General features: G+C 43.8%; 1 protein-coding gene across 1 annotated transcript in view; it reads left to right on the forward strand.

Annotated features, from left to right (window-relative positions):
* The first annotated feature begins 13,236 nt into the window (after positions 1 to 13,236).
* The window catches only part of CERKL (CERK like autophagy regulator), a 100,644-nt gene continuing 92,523 nt past the window's right edge, over positions 13,237 to 21,357 (forward strand). The window contains exon 1 of the mRNA XM_072121583.1: positions 13,237 to 13,543. Coding sequence (XP_071977684.1) covers positions 13,264 to 13,543 — 280 coding nt within the window. The 5' untranslated portion in view covers positions 13,237 to 13,263. The remainder of the gene's footprint in view (positions 13,544 to 21,357) is intronic.

Raw genomic sequence — 21,357 nt, forward strand, 5'->3', positions numbered from 1 at the left:
GGGCAGCGGACCATACTTACATAGGTCCCCGCTACCGGAGACAGCAGATCTCCAGCGGGAACTGCAGACCGACGCGGCAGAAGTTGTTCGTGCCGTGTGGTCTGCAGTTCCCGCTGGAGATCTGCTGTCTCCGGTCTCCGGTAGCGGGGACCTATGTAAGTATGGTCCGCTGCCCTGCGCCATACATAGGGCGCACCGGACTATAAGGCGCACTTTGGATTTCCAAGGAAATCCAAGGCTTTTATGTGCGCCTTATAGTCCGGAAAATACGGTACATAAAGATTTGAGTTAAGTACAAACCCGAGGAACCTATCTTGTATGTAACCCGTAATACTGCCTGTATATACACTTTCATCTTACTTCTGACATTGTACTAACACACTGACACATAGAAAGAGAGAGATGAGACAGATCAGATGAGATGCATGAGAATACACAGACACTGACAGACACAGGCTGACCGAGAGACTGACAGACACAGGCTGACCGAGAGACTGACAGACACAGGCTGACCGAGAGACTGACAGACATAGGCTGACCGAGAGACTGACAGACATAGGCTGACCGAGAGACTGACAGACACAGGCTGACCGAGAGACTGACAGACACAGGCTGACCGAGAGACTGACAGACATAGGCTGACCAAGAGACTGACAGACACAGGCTGACCGAGAGACTGACAGACATAGGCTGACCAAGAGACTGACAGACACAGGCTGACCGAGAGACTGACAGACACAGGCTGACCGAGAGACTGACAGACATAGGCTGACCAAGAGACTGACAGACACAGGCTGACCGAGAGACTGACAGACATAGGCTGACCAAGAGACTGACAGACACAGGCTGACCGAGAGACTAACAGACATAGGCTGACCGAGAGACTGACAGACACAGGCTGACCGAGAGACTGACAGACATAGGCTGACCAAGAGACTGACAGACACAGGCTGACCGAGAGACTGACAGACATAGGCTGACCAAGAGACTGACAGACACAGGCTGACCGAGAGACTGACAGACATAGGCTGACCAAGAGACTGACAGACACAGGCTGACCGAGAGACTGACAGACACAGGCTGACCGAGAGACTGACAGACATAGGCTGACCAAGAGACTGACAGACACAGGCTGACCGAGAGACTGACAGACACAGGCTGACCGAGAGACTGACAGACATAGGCTGACCAAGAGACTGACAGACACAGGCTGACCGAGAGACTGACAGACATAGGCTGACCAAGAGACTGACAGACACAGGCTGACCGAGAGACTAACAGACATAGGCTGACCGAGAGACTGACAGACACAGGCTGACCGAGAGACTGACAGACATAGGCTGACCAAGAGACTGACAGACACAGGCTGACCGAGAGACTGACAGACATAGGCTGACCAAGAGACTGACAGACACAGGCTGACCGAGAGACTGACAGACATAGGTTGACAGAGTGACTGACAGACATAGGCTGACCGAGAGACTGACATGGTTACACTGTGAACTGTACCTGAACTTGTCTTCGTGTGAATACCCCCAGGACAACTACCACCAGGATCAAGGATTGTAAACCAAATACACTTGCATGTCATTCTGTGCCTCTGTGGCAGGATCTGCTCTTGTTTTAGCTTTTTATGCCCTTCAGGTGCATTTACATAATTATTAAAGTCTTTTTTGTAAAAACAAGGGCATAAAAAGCTAAAAGAACCCTGCCAGAGGGGGCACACACCAGCATGTAAGCGTATTTGGTTTACAATCCGTCATCCTGGTGGTAGATGTCCTTTAAGCAGCTTCTATTGAAGGGCAACATTTAAACAGCAAATAATTCATATTGTTTGTATAAGTTTCATTTCTAATTTCCCTCACAGTTTTCTAGATCTCTGCTTGCTGTCAGTCTATAGAAAGCTTCATTGTTTATTTCTTATGGATAGAAACACAGGTGCACGGCTCTGATTACTATCTGTGCTATAACAAGTTGTGTGACATCACATGACTTGGGACCAGTTATTATCAACAGGAAGTAAACAATATAATGACAGCAAGCAGAGATCTAGAAAACCCTGTGGAGTTGATGCAGAAAGTATATTGGAAAAACGTATAACTTTTCATTACATAAACAATATTAATTATATGCTGAAGTAGACAACCCCAGAAAATAATAGAAAAAACTGATTTGGAAAAAATTTAAAATAGAAAAGGTTTTGTATATGCTTGAGTTGAGTTCTACCAATGTCCTTCTATTCTTATATCCTGCTTAAAATATTGCAAATTTCAACCCTGGGAATAGGGAAATTGAGGTCTGCACCCAGTTCCTCCCTAAACCATGCGAGATTGGTCATTCTGTTTGGGATATGTGTTTTTCAATTAAAGGAAACCTACCATTTGATTTGATGCATTATGAAGCAAACATACCTTGAGAATGCTGTAGCTACACTAATGCAGAAACATATCTTGGTTAATCCCTGTGCTGAGTGGTTTAGCTGATAAAACAATTATAAAATTATGATAATAAAGCTGTCTCGCTTCTATGTCTAGTTCAGCTCTTCTCCTAGCACAGCGGTGGCGAACCTATGGCACGGGTGCCAGAGGCGGCACTCAGAGCCCTTTCTGTGGGCACCCGGGCCATCGCCCCAGCACACCAGACAGGACTCAAAGAATCTTCCTGCAGTTCCAAGCAACTTAAAAGATGCTGCTTTCAGTCATATTTTGATTACCTTATATACTCGAGTATAAGCCTAGTTTTTCAGCACAAAAAAATGTGCTGAAAACCCAAACTCGGCTTATACTCGAGTAAAAAATATATAGGTTTTACCAGGTTTTTGTGGTAAAATTAGGGGCCTCGGCTTATACTTGGGTCGGCTTATACTCGAGTATATACGGTACTTCATTACTAGGGACTGTAGGAAGAGGGGAATGTGTAGACAGGGACAAATTATCTTTGGAGGACCTTCTGCTGGCCCCATTATTCTCTGTGTACAGAGGGACACTGGAAAGAAGCTAAAATGATGCCAATTTTCCATCTTTCTACTGTGTTGCTGTCCTCAGGAGGCCAATATGAACAGGGAACAATAAGTTACTGCTTTAATTTTTGGTTGGCATCTCGCGATAAATAAGGGGGGGTTTGGGTTGAGTTTGGGCACTCGGCCGCTAAAAGGTTCGCCATCACTGTCCTAGCACATTCGTTATTCACTGCAGGAGAGGATGATGCAATCTCTGAGTTGTGCCTGAAGGCAGAATAATCAATTGCTGCACAATCCCCCAGCTGCTGTGTATGAGTGATCCAGCTCAGGTTGATTAGCCATGCCTTGACTAAGCTCCATGTAAGGACAAGCTCCCTGTGTAATGTGTTTATGTACAGCAGCCAGCCTTACCCAGCTTTCCCAGGGTCCTGAATGTTATAATTGTTTTTCAGCAAAACCACTCAGCTCAGGGACTAACCAAGATATGATCCTGCATCAGTGAAGATACAGCATTCTCAAGGTATTTTTGCTTCATAATGCATCAAATCAAATGTTAGGTTTCCTTTAAAGGTGCTGATGGATGTGTCTGGTCACAAATGACGCCATCAATGGCCAATGGTAAAGAGGCTATATCAACTTAGGAAGTTGTCCCATATCCATAGAAGGGAAACAAGCTGAGACATGAGTCTGATTATGAGTCTTATTACTAATCTTGAGAACAGGACTTCTATTAATATGTAGAATGGGGCCCTTCTTCTCACTAATAGGTGAAACAGCAGGACGAGCATGTGTCCTGCTGAACCATTCAGTTCTATGGGAGTGTATTGCCCACATAACAGCCGACTATTTGTGGCACTCCCATTGTGCTGTGCTCAACAATTTCCCACACTCCAATACTATTCAATGGAGTGATAGGTAGCATGTTCATCCTCTGCTCAACCCATTATTTAGGATTGGTCCCCCAGTTCTCCAGATAGATCGGATTGATCACCTTGTTATCCTCTATCCTATGTATAAAGGAAACTTCCTAAGTTGGCGCAACCCCTTTAAGAATTAGACTGCCTTCCCACTCACTACAACTTGTCTACATCTATCACAAAACAGATCGCACATTGGGGCAAATTTACTTACCTGGTCCTGTCGCGATCCCCGATTCGGACAGTCCGACGAAGATGAAGTCCGGCGCGATTCATGAAGATCGTGCGCCCTGCATCTGTCGCTTCCGCGCCGAAGTCCGCCGGAGTTCACCTTCCTCTTCCCGGTGCTTGTAAGTGCGTGTCTTGCAACACAATTCTAAATGTTAAATCTTGTGCGTTGTCTGAATCCGTCGGGCTGTCCGACGGCACACCCCCTATTTCTGTCGCGTGCAAGCCAGCGCTGATGTGCCAAAGTCCGATCTCGTGCGACACAATCCCAGGCATGATGCGCCGCAAAACGGAAATTGACGGGAAACCCGGCGAAAATGCGCTCCGCGGACCCTTAGTAAATGAGCCCCATTATTTTGAAATCAAAAGTATACAAAATGTATCAAATATTTGTACCACAAGTATCAGATTGGGGCGACACAGTTGCCAGCAAAACAATCCCCATTACAATGAATCTCCTCCTAAATGTTTTTCCTTCCTGGAAATGAACTAGAATTTACTAAATACCAGTTTAAAACACATAGAACTCTGCTCTTTTGGGCTGCTCGTATGAACGTTTTCGGAAAGAATGTAAATCCTCCATTTCTAATCATTTCTAGAAGAGATCCATTAGCGGAGATGTATTGTTGTTGTTGTGTTTTCGGAGCGAGAACGAGCAAAAATAAATAAATAAATAAAACAATAATCCCCTTCAAGCAAATTTCCACTGGATTAAGTACGGTTTAACCCTGGCTATGTTCCTGTAGATTCTGGTTATGGAGGCTGGCTGTCTACCCAGACAAAGCCTGGATTAACTGCAGTGTGGAACCACAAATCACCAGCTGGGTCCCTGTTTAATACTAGCAAAGGAAAGCCTGCTCTTCTAATGCCTGACATTTCCAATTACACATAGATATATATTTCTTCTTCCTACACAGGTACACAAAATAATCAAGTTCACTGTGTATTTAGGGCTTTGACAAAGCTGAAGAGGGAAATATTAATATTACGAATGGAACATTAAAAGCAAGTATTTCTCTCCAATGCCATAACTACTATGTGGCTGTAAGATATAGTTACAAAGCGTCGCAGTGTCTCTATTCTGCCGCTTGTCTCTGGGGAAATCTCTCTGAGGCCCGGGCTTCCTTTATCACACATTGGCTATTCCCACCCCACCTCCTCCTGTCTTTCTACCTTTCCTCCCCTGGGGACCATCACTTCCACCCTCATAACTATCCCATGCCCCGGACTTATTCTTTCATTTATGGAATCCTGTTCAATATGCAGAAACCTCCTTTTCTTTCGATGGCCTTGATCCTCCTCTACTTTTTCATATCAACTAAATCTCAATGTAGTAGAAAAGTTTGCAATTTCCTAAATCTTATTATGGGTCGTCTTTTTTTATCTTGCATGGCCCCATCTGGATGACAGCAGAAGACATTTGTCTCGTGTTTTTCTGCTATTGTCTTGTGGACTCTCTCATTGTGATCCAAACCGGTTTCTCTCAATTATGAGAATGAATAGTGACAAATGTCTATCACTGTAATATATTAGGCTTCTTGATAAATGCGTATACTCATAGTCTGGAATACATTAGGCTTTATGCAATGTATTCTGATATCTGTTGGTCTACCGGGGCAGTGTGATCACTATATTCAGTGTATTTCTTCTTCATTGACTCCTCTACTATCTGAGCAACGCCAGAGATTAGCAGCCCATTGATATCCTAAAATTATTTTGGTTGATGTGTCTAAAACACAGTAGAATTAGGTGAAAATATTTTTTAAATTGAATTTGCTCAACTTTACTAAAACGTGTTACCCAACAGTGTACAGCATGCCATGTGTGCCTATTAGGTGTCCCTTAATATGGGACAACCCTTGTAAATGGACATCCGCCGGTGACCATCTGATTGCAGCTAAAGCTTTAGAGATCAGCTGTTATTGCCCAAGGGAGCTGATAGCAATTGCAAATGATTCCTGCTTTAGGCACCGGAGAAGGGATATAGATTTGAATGATGGCCCATTCCTATGAACAGCCAACTATGTAATGTTCCAATGAGTCCTCCGGACCTGGAACCCTGCTTTGTTCTGTGAAAGCGTCTCTACTATGGCCTCTGCATAATATACTGTATATATAATAATATAATAAATAATATAATAATACAGGCGGTTCCCTACTTAAGAACACCTGACTTACAGACGACCCCTAGTTACAAACGGACCTCTGGCTGTTGGTAATTTACTGTACTTTAGCCTTAAGCAGCTATAACAGTTATTAAAGGTGTCTGCAATTAATCTTTATTGTTAATCCTTATAACAGCCCAACATTTTAAAATCCAATTGTCATAGAGACCTAAAACATTTTGGCTGTGGTTTAAGTAAAATTGATCTTTTTTGCTTCGTAGCACCGCAACACAGCACAGCAATAATACAATACAGGATATGCACACAAAGCAATGTGATGTGTATGAGCCATGCAGATATTTATATTGAGTTATTTTGATTATATAGCACCAACACATTCTGCAGCCCCACACAGGATGTTCAGTAACATACTAATGCTCATGCACACAACCATGTTGGAGGCTGAGATCTGGCCGCACAAATTATGGTCAGACCATGGCCCCCACAGAGGTATATTACACCCGGTGACACAATGGGCCAAGTTTATTAAAGGGAACCTGTCACCAGGAGACCCATTTTTAGCACTCCCCCAGTCCCCACAGAGCATAGTACATACACTGCCAAAGTGTTTTTGTATAAAAAATAGTTTTTACAGGAAAAAAGATATGTTATATTGTACCTTTCATTAGCATCTGCTGTGTGACTAGGCACTCGTCCCCTGGGAGTGGCTGGAAAGGAGCAGTTTCCCCCCCCCCACCCTTGGGAAACTGCTCCTCCATGTGTCCTTTTCAAATATATGAAAACACCCATCACTTGGCTTAGCCACGCCCCCTGCTCCACTACAGCCAATCCCGAGTGAGGGGAGTTATTCATATATTTGAAAAGGACACCCTTGGGAAACTGCTCCTTTCCAGCCACTTCCAGGGGACAAGTGCCTAGTGACATGCTAATGAAAGGTACAATAAAACCTATTTTTTATACAAAAACACTTTGGCAGTGTATGTACTATGCTCTGGGGGGACTGGGGGAGTGCTAAAAATGGGTCTCCTGGTGACACGTTCCCTTTAAAGTCCCTGCACCAGTTTCCTGTCTGACTTTGCACATTCTTTTCAGTGCAAACTGCTTGCACATGTATTTATACAGTGTCAGCGCCACTAAATTCTTCACTTAAAGGGGCGTTCACATGCACAATTGTACCATGCCCCACATTTATCATGCATTGTCCGACAGAATAGTGTTGGAGATTCATGAAAAACGTGCGCCACAGTTCCTTTAAACTGGCGCACCCTGCACACTACACAGCCGGGGGGGGGGGGGGGTTATCATACTCATAGATCCAGGCACTGTGACTGTGGTAAGCTACTTATATTTGTTATTCATGGCCTCCTTCTAAAATAAACGTAAACAATTATGCTAATGAACCTGAGGGACTCTGGTGGGTTTTCCAGAGCCCCTCAGTGTTGCAGATTACCTGGATCTATGAGTAAGTGCCCCTGATTTATCATGATGGATTGTGATGATAAATCTCCTTTAAGTATGAAGTTTCTCGATCGATTAGCTCCAGAATCCTCTCCTTTTTTCCTTTATCCACAAGTGACTAAAACATTTTACAAATTTCAGACCATTCTATGCGAAATCAGACTTATAAATTCTATATTCAAACATGTTCCCGATTGTGCTGTGAAGTGTCTACACCTTCATTCTGGACATGACATGCCTATCACTCAGATTGAATTAGCTGCCAAGCACCAAATTTAGGTGTTTTGCATGTGCTAAGCTGGTGCCATCTGCTCACAAATTACTTAAGGTATGTGAGTAACAGGGACCAAATGTTTGGAAAATGTCCACTGAAATCTCAAATAATCCCCTAAACTGTCATGTTCAGAAGAAATCATCCATTCCCAAGTGTAAAGTACAACATCTCCAACAGCATATTTTATCACAAGTCCATCAGGACAATGACAAGGACATTTTCCCGGCATGTCATTCAATTGCATCATCCCTGTGCTAACATTTTTTACCTAAACTTCTTTCGGTGTGTCAACATAGTGTACAGCTGCTTATACTTTACCCATCCGATTATTAGAAGGCCCCTGGCAGACTGCAGTCCATATGAAGCAATAAGGCAGCATCCACATAATTTACCTACTATCACCAGATATATTCTTTATAGGTCCTGTGCAGAACATATTGGGGCTCATTTACTTACAAAGTCAAAGTACAAAGTTCACAGAAAATGCATTGTCCGTGTATAATGCTGCGTGCGGCGATTCACTAAGAACGTCCGCCTTAAATCATGAATGTGTCGCTTCCCCGTTCAGGTCCGACAGAGTTCACCATCTTTTTTTGTGGTGCATCTATAACATAGGGCGTGCGACACAATTTGAAAGTTAAATACAGCGCTTGGTCCGAATCAGTCAGGCTGACCGACGTCACGACCCCTAATTTGTGTCGCATGGAAGTGCAGCTGCGCCACAAAAGGGTCGCGGGCGACACAATCGCAATGCAGACACTTCTTAAATACCAGTGCAAGCCTCTTTAGCCATGAAGAACGTGCACGTTTCAACAAAAGTGTGGGGCATCTTAGTAAATGTGCCCTATTGGGGCTAATAAGGTGGGTAAATCACTTGATCCCCTTAACATGGATGCAAGCAATGCGACTTGGAACTTGTTCCGCAGCCCAGGAACCAAATACATATCCTCACCTAGGTCCACTGCTTGGGCACATGTGCGCTGAAGTCGAGGGGGGACATTAATCATAGTTTGTTAGATTGCTTTTGATGTTTTTGTGCACAAAAATCTGGCGCAGTTCATTAATAGGGCGCATATACGGCAAAGTCCGACACTTAGTGGTTTATTGTACCTGCGCCTTATCTGACATAGTGAGAGGCTGCTATTCAGATGTTTGCATGGGATCTATCACTAATCTGCGCAAAAATGCACTTCCAAAAAACGTCACTTTTCAGTACTTAAAACATAGGTTTTCGTTTGCCAAATGAAAAATGATCTCTATGCAACATAAAAAATACTTCTGCTCAGTTTTAAAATGTAAAATTTCACCATTAACGACTTTATCATTTTCTATAGGATCATCTCTGTGAGTGATTATTGTCATATTGTACTGATCTGATAATATTATCAGTCTCCGTTTCCTGTAAATTATAATAAGACAAAGACTCATTTGAGCAAGAATTTTTTAATTTTTTTTTACTTTTAGTCCCTGCAGTTACATCACAATGATACTTTTTTGTGCAAAAATGAAGCCCTGAACGTTCTGTCACCTTTTTTCTATCTTGTTCCATTATTAGTCTCAAATGAGATCTACTTGGTAGGTTAATAATTAGAGACAAATTTGGCGCAAAATTAGGCGCAAATGAATCGGACATGCGACAATTCCAAAACGCATTTACTAAGGCAGAACTAGATCCCCTTGCCTTTATCTTTGGGGTCTCAGCAGTCGAATCCTCACCAACATTTTGTTATCCCCTATCCTGTGTTACTCCTAGCTAATATTCCCCTACATAGTCTGATGATGTCATGATTGTATGAATATTTTCATCAGAAGGAAGGAATGCCTGGGGAATGGTACAACATGTTATTTGTAAGAAAAAACATGTTCAGGTATTGTTTTTAAATCAGACCTGTAAGAATGGATGAGGAGCCATCTTAAACATTGGGGTACAGTTATTATGCAAGCTGTGCCCAAATTCATGTCACATTTATTAAATGTTTTAGACACTTTCTTCACCTTGTCAAAAAGGGGTGGAGCTTGTATGAAAGGGGTGGGGCTTCGTTTGAAAAAGGTGTGACTTATTCTGCTAAATCATGTGTTGAAATTTTGGGCAAAATTTCCATTCACTTTTGTCAAGAACTACAGTGGTGTTAAATTTGGCTAGGTAGGCTACACACGTGAATTTATTATCAACATCAGCTACGATGATAAATCTGGTGCAATTTAAGACAAAATGTAAGAAATCATAAACAGTATTAATAAATCTATTGCACTGCCTTTCATGAGGTTTCGCTTAAATATTCACCAACTTCATAGCAGCACAGACTGTGTACTGTTATCCCAGTGGTTCAGACACATTGGGGCACATTTACTTACATTTACTTAGTTCACAGAAAGTGTAATGATCATGCACTGTGCTGCGATTCACTAAGATTGTGCGCCCGATTTCCTGCATGTGTCGTTTCCCCGCTCAGGTCCGACGGAGTTCACCTTCTTCTTCCTGGTGCATTGTCTTGCGACACAATTTGATTCTTAACCCCTTAAGGACGCAGGGTTTTTCCGCTCATTTCTCGCTCTCCAACTTCAAAAATCCATAACTTTTTCATTTTTACGTGTTCAGACCTGTGTGAGGGCTTATTTTGTGCGTAACAAATTTTACTTTCCCGTAATGTTATTTATTTTAACATGCCGTGTACTGCAAAAAAATTCCAAATGTGGAAAAATTGTGGGCTTGTGGGCTCAGTTTTTTCGACTTTGACTGTGCGCTCCAAATAACACCTCAGCTTTATTCTTTGGTTTGGTGCGATCGCGGTGATACCAAATTTATACAGGTTTTATTGTGTTTTAAAACATTTTCAAAAATTAAACGAATGTGTACAAAAAAGAAAAAAAAAATTTTGCCATCTTCTGACGCTAATAACTTTTTCATACTTTGGCGCACGGAGCTGTGTGATGTGTCATTTTTATGCGAAATGAGCTGACGTTTTCATTGCTACCATTCTGAGGTCTGTGCGACATTTTGATCATTTTTTATTTAATTTTTTATGTGATGTAAAAAGGTGTAAAAGTCGCATTTTGGAAATTTGGGCGCCATTTCCCGCCTTGAAGGTCACCGCCGGCTGTAACCGTTTTTATATTTTGATAGATCGGGCATTTTGGGACGCGGCGATACCTAATATGTTTGGTTTTTTTTTATTTTTAAACTTATTTTTTTCACTGTATCTTAGACCATCTAGGGTATATTAACCCTAGATGGTCAGATCGCTGGCGGCAATGAAAGGGTTAATAGCCGCAATCGGTGCAAGCACCGACCGCGGTTATTAGCGGTGGGGGTTTTCTGCAATATGCAAAAACCCCCACCCTTGTATGAAGAGGACTCAGCCCGTGAGCCCTCTTCATACACTCCTTATACCTCTGCGCCGTAGAGCTACGGCGCAGAGCGTTAAGGGGTTAAATACCCTGCTTGGTCCAAAACAGTCGGATCGTCAGAAAGCCCGCCCCCCGATTTCTGTCGCATGAAAGTGCAGCTGCGCCACAATCCGATCGGGTGCACCACAATCTCAGGGCAAACCACTGTTAAATACCTGTTGAACCTGTGCAAATCCCAAAAACGGGGGAACAGTCTGACAGAAGTGCGATTATTCACTGCAACCCGTTTCCTAACAGACTGGTTCAGACCCATCATGGCTTCTGAGCTTCATCTTTTTCGGAAAGGATTTTATGGAGAGCTATAAAAAAAGACAGCCTGCACTTCTACAGAACAGCGCAAGGCTCCTTTTATTAAGTGCTGTCCTTAGATAACAGCCTTAGAATATAGAACACTTAAAAGTAAAGTTTATGAGGATTTTGGGTCCTTTATCAATATTTACAAGAAACTCCATTAATCTTATTAGAAAGAGTCCAACTCTCTAACAAGGAACTTTCCATTAGTGATATTAGCTGTGTTGGAGCTTCATAAGCTGGCGCTGTACTGGATACAACAGAAGTGTTTTTCTTACTTGTTCACCAACACTAATGTGCATTCAATATGGATGCTTAATAGTAACAATAATATTTGCTTTTTATAGTGTCAGGTGTTTGGCAGCCTGTAGCACTGGCACGTGTAGCATCCTAGCTCCTCACTATCGCTGGTACAGTAGCCAAAGGCACAGGGACCGACTAGAATTTGTCCTACTAACTCAGCTGATAAGCTTTTAGTTACAAACGGTGTATCTGAAAAGTTGTGAGTATTAACACCCAGAGGATTCTGAAAAGAAGATGTGATTTTATTTTTTATTTTTACTTAATATTACGCAATGACAAGCACATCATTGATTTGATTCACACATGATACATATGACCCGTTCACGAGATGCCAAAAAATATACACCACAGACTAGTCCTCCTAAATCATCATAGAGGGGGAGATTTATTGTCAGGCATTCATCGATTGTGGCGTAGGGTCCGTTTTATGGTCACACGTATCGTGCTATGCTTTGCATAGGGATGCAAGATTGTGGCGCTAAGGATTCATGAATTGGAACACGTAGCTCTAAGTGTGCACCAAAAGTTGTGCCAAAAAACATGTCGGAAAACTGGATGCGCAGGAAAAGTGCCAAATTTCCTTGTGGTGCCCAAATTGTGCCCCCCCCCAAAAAGAACAATTTGTGAGTTTCATAAAAGCGGCAGTATTGTGGCGTTTAAAAACATATCCGTTTTTGACAGGTTTGACCAATCATCTTAATTTAAAGGATGCGGTTTTTGATGGACTGCTTAAAAACGGGCCAAAAACGGATTCAAAATGCCACGTGTGCCATCACCCTTAGGCCACGGTCACACGTTCGGCTAGCGTTCATAACGCTATCGATCCCTGAAAACGCATATGCGATCAGGCAGAGGCCCGTCCCCTGTGCGCTAGCGTGGCGTTATGAATGCAACACTAGCGGAATGTGTCACCGCGGCCTTAGATTGGTGGCTGAATAATGGATATCATGACTAAGAACAGTGCACAGGACTTTATCATGGTGATAAAGGATGCACAGAGTTCTGTCCTCTGCTTTGTGCACGGTTAATGAAATCCGGACAGCACACGATCCGTAATTCGCAGTACCACTGGCCTAAGTGACCTGGCAGCCATAGACTCCTATGATGACTAGTTTCTGCACTGCTTCCATCCATACTGTATCCTCTGCACCCCTATTGGCTGATCCGGGGTCCCTGCACCCAGCTATATTATATGAGGGATTTATTAGTCGTGCAATTGTATGAAGTTGTGTCCTGTGTCTCGGCCCAGGCATTGTGCAGGGGATTAATGACTGACGTGCGCGCTGAGGTGACACAGAGATGGCGTCGCGCGCTCCCGTGCGTTTCCCTGGCAGCGGAGGCCCGGGTGTGAATAAACACCTGTCACCCCGGAGCGCCCGCAGTGACAGCATGGGGGAGCGCCGCAGGGTCAGCGCCTGGAGCGAGGATGGCGGGGCCCGGGCGGGCGGTGACCCGGGAGGAGGCGGCGGGCGGCTCGTGCCTCTGCTCCGCGGGATCTTCCACGTAGAGAAGACGAGCTGCGACGTGTCCCTGACCTCCAGCCGCCTGCTGTGGAGCCCTATCCGCCCCGACACCCCGGGTGAGTAGTCACAGGGGACTACAACTCCTAGCAGACTGAGAACCTGCAGAGTATATGTTCCCCGGGAAAGGTGTGTGCTGTCTGTGGTTGGGAAAGCTGGGTGACTAGCAGTGCTCTATGTACATTCCTCTAGTTAGTGACTGTAGGTAATAGCTCACTGCCTAATGGTCCATGCAGGAGCAGCCACCCAGCTTTCCCGAGTGCTGATATCCCGAGTGACTGACCTCAGCTGGCCAGTGACTGGAGCTGAAAGTTTATGTCACTTACTTTAGCACATTGCTGCCTTAAAGGGGTTGTACCAGGTGATAGTGTTACCCTCTGTCTACAGTCTGATTGGTTGGGGGTCTAACTGCGGTGACCCCGGATTGTGATCCCTTCTACTGTTGATAGGGAATAGCAAAACTTAAAGGGGTAGTACCAAGAATTATTTTAACAAGTTGAGGCTCAGGGTGTTTTTCATTGTCACTTGTCATGTTTTTTTTTTTTTTGGGGGGGGGGGGGGGGTTTGTAGACTTTTGTAAATTTTTTTCAACATTCTTATTTTATAATTATTTTTCGGAATTTTTACTTAAACAAAATTTTAGGCTTAATTTTAAAATATAGAATGAAATGTCTGTTTTAGGTTAACCAGTTGTGGTATAAATGAACAATTTTGGGGTAGATTTTTTTTTTGTGGCTTTGTAAAGGTAGAACGGGTGGTAGGTGGATGTCTGGGACGTGAGGATAGCCCTTTTTAGAGCTAATCCGCTCGTCCCGACTATCTTTTAGAAAACTTTATTACCCTTATATGTAAGTTTTGTTAAGAGGCTACTGGGACGTGCGCATGCAGAACGCCGGCTTCTTGGGCGAGGAGCTGTGTGCCGAAGATCTCAGGGTAGGAGGAGTAAAGAGGCTACTGGGGCGTGGAGTACCCACGACGTGTAGCCTCATGTCCGGCTACTAACATTTTCTAAAAGATAGTAGAGACGTGAGGATTGGGGTGGTGGCACACGTGCTGTTTTAGCCTCGTTTGCAAACGCAAACGCAGACCAAGCCGCACCCACCGGACCGGGCCGAGGCCCGAGTGCATTAGCGATTCTATGGTATGGTTCTATAGTTAAATTAACGCAAAACACCGGCGTCTCGTTCCCGATCGCAGGCGTTACCATAGAAACGCCGATGCGATCGGCCCGCGGCCAAACGCAGCCTTGCAAACGCAGCCAAAACGGCACATGTGCCACCACCCTTAGCTCTAAAAAGGGCTATCCTAAAGTCCCATACATCCACATACCACCCGTTGTACCTTTATAGGTAGAATCGTGGTGGTAGGTTCCCTTTAAAGAGAACTTGCCATGCAGATTAAACCACCCAAAATAAAAACTTTATTAAAAAGGATGATAAAAATCATTGCCCTTATCCCTAAATGGTTCCTCTCCATTGCTGCAATGTTAAAAAATCAGTTTGTAAACTTATATGCATATCACCTGAGGTGAGTCCAATGTCACTATGTCAGTCCAATGAAGCCCTGCATATTCAGTGGGTAGTACACTGCCCCGCCTCCTTGTTCCTGATTGACAGGTCCTACTGCTACAGAACTGCTGCTATATAAAACATTGAGAGATAGCTCTGTTACATCATTGGCCACTTTATGTCATGTGACCAGGGTGATGTTATCTAAGGTCATGTTACATTTGCAAAGTCTACCCCATGTATGTATCTGATCACATGAAATCACAGCAACCTCCATGGAGAATAGGGAGGAGTAGAAGTCCATGGAGGCTGCTGTGATTTCATGTGATCGTGCATGGGGGTAGACTTTGCAAATGTAACTTAGTAAAATACCTTAGATAACATGATCCTGGCTTGGATGCCCCCAATCTAATAATGAAGGGATGCTTGAAATTTGAAGGGGTGTTTCAGGTGTGTATTATTATCAACCAATCCTTACGATATGTAATTAGAATCAGATCAGTGGTGAACCGATCCCCGTACCTTAACAGTAAGCTAAATGTTTTGATAGTTTTTAAAGCGCTAAAGAATTTGATGGCGCTATATAAATAAAGATTATTATTATTAATTATTACTATTGTGGTGCTGTGGAACCTACACAGCGCCATGCACTGCATAGTGGTATTGAATGGTACTGCACTTCCATCCTCTTTTAGAGGGAGTAGCAGAAATGGAAACCTTACCCATTTTATATTGATGAGCAAAAGTCAGGGTGCAGTCACAGGGTGCAGTTAAAACTGCATCGCAAGCAGCTTTGAGGTGGTTTTAGGTTGACTTTTGTTGATTTAACAGGTGAAGGACATTTGTGGAACAGGTTTCCCCTTCAGGGTGCGGTCACATGTCGCGTTTAATGCATGCGCTTAAAAATGCATTGCAAAAGCTGAAGAGAGATTAATTAGGCAAACCTCTCTTCAGCTGTTTCAATGCGTTTCAATGTTTTTAAACGCATGCGTTAAACTCGACGTGTGACTGCACCCTCAGGCCGGCACCACACAGGGCGCTTTGTCTGCGCTTGCAAACGCAGACAAAGTTGCGCCCACCGGGGCGGGCCTCGGCCCGATCGCATCGGCGTTTCTATGGAAACGCCTGCGATCGTGAACGAGCCGCCGGTGTTTCGCGTTAAATTCACGCAAAACACCGGCGGCTCGTTCACGATCGCAGGCGTTTCCATAGAAACGCCGATGCGATCGGGCCGAGGCCCGCCCCGGTGGGCGCGACTTTGTCTGCGTTTGCGTTTGCAAGCGCAGACAAAGCGCCCTGTGTGGCGCCGGCCTCAGGGCGCGTTCACACGTTGCGTTTTGACCTGCGTTTTCATTGCGTTTGAAACGCATATACAACAGCTGAGAAGAGGTGATTTGCCTAATTACATCACAGTTAACATTTCCGTTTACAAAACGCATCGTAAACGCAATGTTAACGCATGCGTTAACATTGTGTTAACATATGCGTTTTGTTAACGCATGTGTTAACATTGCGTTTACGAACGTAAACGGTAATGTAATTAGGCAAATCACCTCTCATCAGCTGTTGTATATGCGTCTCAAACGCAATGAAAACGCGACCAAAACGCAATGTGTGAACGCGCCCTCAAAATCAAATTCACCGGTTCAGTTCATGTCTTTCACCTGTAAAAATAACAAAACTTCATCTAAAACCACCTCAAAGCTGATGGTGATGCAGTTGAACATGCAATGTGTGACCGCACTCTCAGTGCCAGAAAACCGCTGTATATTCAGGTGATGTGTAGTTTTCTTGCTTCAGAAAACTGCAGGAATCAGACAATGACAGGAGTTTTATCATTTTCTGTTTTTAGGGTTCTGAGCAGAGCAACACTAGAACAGCGCTAAACACTGTGTAGTGGAGGGGGTAGGTACTGCAGTACTCAATTAAAGCACAAAAGGGGACATTTATTATTGGCTTTATGACAGTTTTTAAAATCGTGCACCAAAAATAATAAATGCCCCCATAGTTTCTGGAGTCAGATCCTTACCTGATATTACTGACTACCGCTGGATAGCAGAGGATAGCTATTGTTCTTCTGGCTCACATTGGGACCTCTATGGCCGCTGCTGGGGCCAGACAAAGGACACTTGAACTAACAAGGAGAACAATTGTCCTGCACATGGCCGGTCACAACATTGTAGCGCTGTATCCTTAGAGCTATATACACACAGGGTCCTGTCCTGGCTATCAGGTTACTATTGAAGGCAGCATTTCTCAGGCTTCCTAGAACACACTGAAGCCTTGTATTGGAAGTTCTGGTGTTGACCTTATAGATCTGCCCTAAAACAAACTCAGCTTTGCCTGAGGTGACTGGGGTCAGCCATGTGAGCAGTGTAGTGACTGCAGGTCAAATGCATATAGAGGGCTTATCTATGGGAACACAATGGCGGCATTTCTATATCATTTACTTGTCCTTATGTTCTGTTTGTGCTTCACGTATCACTTCTTTATAGTGTATAGAACCTTCATATAGAACCTGTGTGATACATCATAAAGTAAGATGGCCATAGGGATTCTGCCTCTTCTCTCCAAAACCTCAGACTATTTAATTGATTTCTTTCTTAGTACTAGAACCTAGTAACAGAGTCTTATATACAGCGGAGAACTATTCTTCTTGTTATATCAGGATCACAGCAATGCTCTCTCCTGCTTCCTCCTTGTATAAGGAAGTCATTATAGCGTCTCCATGGACTCTTCTGCAGCTTCTGCCTCCTTTCTATTTGTAACTACAAGCATAGTGTTATATATGTGAAAATTTGTCATCCTCTTCCTACTGCTCATGTCACGGTATCTTATTTAAAGGGACGCCAGAATTTATATCACTAAACTAGCAGCCCCCTCAGGGAGGGTATGAAATGTCCTTTCTTTTCCGCCCATATGTGAAATCTCGCTCAATCACCTATGAAAAAGTCATTTCCAAATTCATGTGAGCCGAGATGAAGCTGTAAGAGGCGCCCCAATCTTGAGGTCCACACTCCACCACATATTGGCTTTGGAAATTAACGGATTTATTTTTTCCTATGCTGCGTCTGTTGCACCATATTTATGAAGTGGTATGCCACAATATTGGTGTTTTTCCACACATTTTTCTTTTTTTGGGTGCACAATTTTGTCCGACACGTTTTTGACACAATTTTAGGTGCAGATTTACAGCTGCAAAGCGCTAGTTTTCGGTCCGAATCACACACTTTCGTCAGGTTACCCGACGTTTTCCGATTTGGGCAGAATTGCCCCGGGATTTTGGTGCACGCGATCGGATCAGCGCCAGCTTTCACGCGACAGAAATCGGGGGGGGGGGGGGGGGGGGGGCGTGGCCGTCAGATTCTGAAAAACTGCTGAATTTTAAAAAGAATTTGTGTTGCAAGATCAGCAATTACATGCACCGGGACGAAGAAGGTTAACTCCGCTGGATCTCGGCGCAACAGTGACACCTTGTAGACCGGAATCGGAGAATTCCGTTGGATCGCGACTGGACAGGGTAAGTAAATATGCCCCATAGTTGGGAATGTGAGCTGCGGATAAAGATCTGGTTGTATGTTGGAGCAGGCCACTATCATGAGATGAGACCCACCGGACCCAAAGATCTGGAGGAAGGCCAAGAAACCTGCAAAGGGCCAATTATTCAGAGGGGATGAAATTCCTGTTGTGTGGATCTGCCAGTACACCTATTCTTAAAGGGAACCTGTTACCAGGTTTTACCCCTCTAAACTACTAGTCCCCTCAGGTAGGGGATGAACTGTCCTTTGTAAACTTCCTCTTTTAAATCTTTTAATCTCACACATTTACCTACGAACAAATATCTTCACCCAAAGTAAGGCAAATATGACTCTTCTCATCCTATTTTCCTATGAGAAGAGTCAAGTTTAGTGGTCATAGAGGCAGTGTCACTTCACAAGTCCCCTATCTTTGGTTTGGTAGTACCGATAAACAAACTTTTTGTGTCATATTAAAGATAAGAATCTCATCTTTCAAACCCATTATGGTTCTGTGAGCTACAAACAGGGCATACAGGCGTTTTAAAAAATTGGAAAAACTAGAAGGACACTTCATACCCTGCTAGTAGTTTAGTGGAGTAAAATCTGGCAACAAAGTCTCTTTTAAATGGTTTTCTATCATTTTGTAGAAAGTGATTAAAAATAACATGGTCAGGACATTAAATAGTCACAGTCACCTTCTTATACAAAGGGACCAGGAGAGGAGCAGGGGGGTAAAGGGTTTTATGTGCTCCTTTACTACTAAGACTGATCCATCCTATGGGGTTGAATGAGAGATTTTAATTGGAGTGTGGCTATACAACCAATACATTATGGAGGGAGCTGTCTAGAGTATAGAAGTCCAAAATACTCCTTTAGGGATCATGGTCCCGTGGTTCTTATCTCGCCTCCTTGCTCCATTCGTCCAGGATGACTTGAGTGAATGACAGATGTCTCTTTTCTGCTGCAGCAGGAGGTAAGTTGTGTAGAATGCTGCTGCAGGGAAAGAGGTAATATTGACTTGGCCATTATACAGAAGACCATTCCTTAGTTATATACACATGGCTTTGCCTCCCCAGCTTTCTCTCTGTTGTCTGTAGAGCAGTGATGGCAATATGAGGAGTGTGACATCTGACTATATCAGTTTCCTCCTCCTTATTTTGAGCACTGCCACCTAGTAACAGAGTCATTTACACCGTAGAGTAATAACAGGATGAGAACAATGCTCTTACCCTTCTTCCTCCTTGTACAGGCAGTCCCCGGGTTACATACAAGATAGGGACTGTAGGTTTGTTCTTAAGTTGAATTTGTATGTAAGTCGAAACTGTATATTTTATCATTGTAGTTCCCGACAATTTTTTTTTTTTGCCCCAGTGACAATTGGAGTTTCAAATTTTTTTGCTGTAATAGGACCAAGAATTATCAATAAAGCTTCATTGCAGACAATTTTAAGCTGATTATTGCAGTCTGGGACTATTTTAAAGCATCCAGAGAGCTTCACCAGAGGTCACAGTGGGCAGAGGGGTCTGTCTGTAACTATGGGTTGTCTGTAAGTCGGGTGTCCTTAAGTAGGGGACCGCCTGTATAAGGAAGTCATTTATAGCGTCTCCATGGACTCTTCTGTAGCTTCTCTCTATGGTTTTGCTTGGTGATATGTTTACACGCAGAGACATACATAAGGCTGATAACACCACATAGTTGTTAAAAAACAAACGTCTTTCTCCTTCAACACAAGTAATTTTATTAAACATTGTGCTGATATCAACCTCTGCGCCATAAAGGATGAATGGCTTCTTCTGCAGCAGCAGGTAAGTACCATAACACATTGCTGCAGCAGTAAGTGACATAAACTGCTGTAACAGGTGAGCGCCAGAATGCACACAGCAAAATCATGCACCATAACACATTGCTGCAAGATCAGGTAAAGGCCAAAATACATTGCTGCAGCAGCAGGTAATGGCAATAATACATTGCTGCAGCAGCAGGTGAGGACCATAATACATTGCTGCTGCAGCAGGTAAGTGCAGCAACACAATGGGGCACTGATTACTTACCTGTCGGAGGCGTTCCCCCGAAGTGCATTGTTCCGACGCTAATGGTCTGCTGGAGTTCACCTTCTTCTTCCTGGTGCATGTCTTGCGACACAATTTTAAACCGAATCAGTAGGATCATCCGACGGACCGCCCCCCCATTTCTGTCGCATGGAAGCCGGTGGGATTGTTCCAAAATCCGATCGTGTGCGACACAATCCCCTTCTAAATACCTGTCCCAGCCGTGCAATCCCTGAAAACGTTGGAAATGCGATCTGCGGACCCTTAGTAAATAAGCCCCAATGTTGCATCATCAAATGAGCTCCATAATCCATTGCTGCTGCAGAAGACAAGCACACTGCTGCAGCAGTGAGTAAGCACTACAACACCCTGTACTATAACACACTGCTGACACAGGTAAGTACCATAACAGACTGCAGCAGTATCAGTTCAGCGCCATAGTATATTGCTGCAACAGCAGACAAAAACCATAACACCCTCCTGCAGCAGACAAGCACCATGATGCTGCAGCAGTGAGTAAGCACTACAACACCCTGTACTATAACACACTGCTGACACAGGTAAGTACCATAACAGACTGCAGCAGCATCAGTTCAGCGCCATAGTATATTGCTGCAACAGCAGACAAAAACCATAACACCCTCCTGCAGCAGACAAGCACCATGATGCTGCAGCAGTTAAGTAAGTACCATAACACACTGCAGCAGTAAGACAAAAGCCTTGTGGTACTTTTGCAGCTGCAAGTAAAAGCCATAATACATTGCTTCAACAGCAGACAAGCACCAATATCACCCTGCTG

Source organism: Engystomops pustulosus, chromosome 8, assembly GCF_040894005.1.
Source record: "Engystomops pustulosus chromosome 8, aEngPut4.maternal, whole genome shotgun sequence".
Lineage (NCBI taxonomy): Eukaryota > Metazoa > Chordata > Amphibia > Anura > Leptodactylidae > Engystomops > Engystomops pustulosus.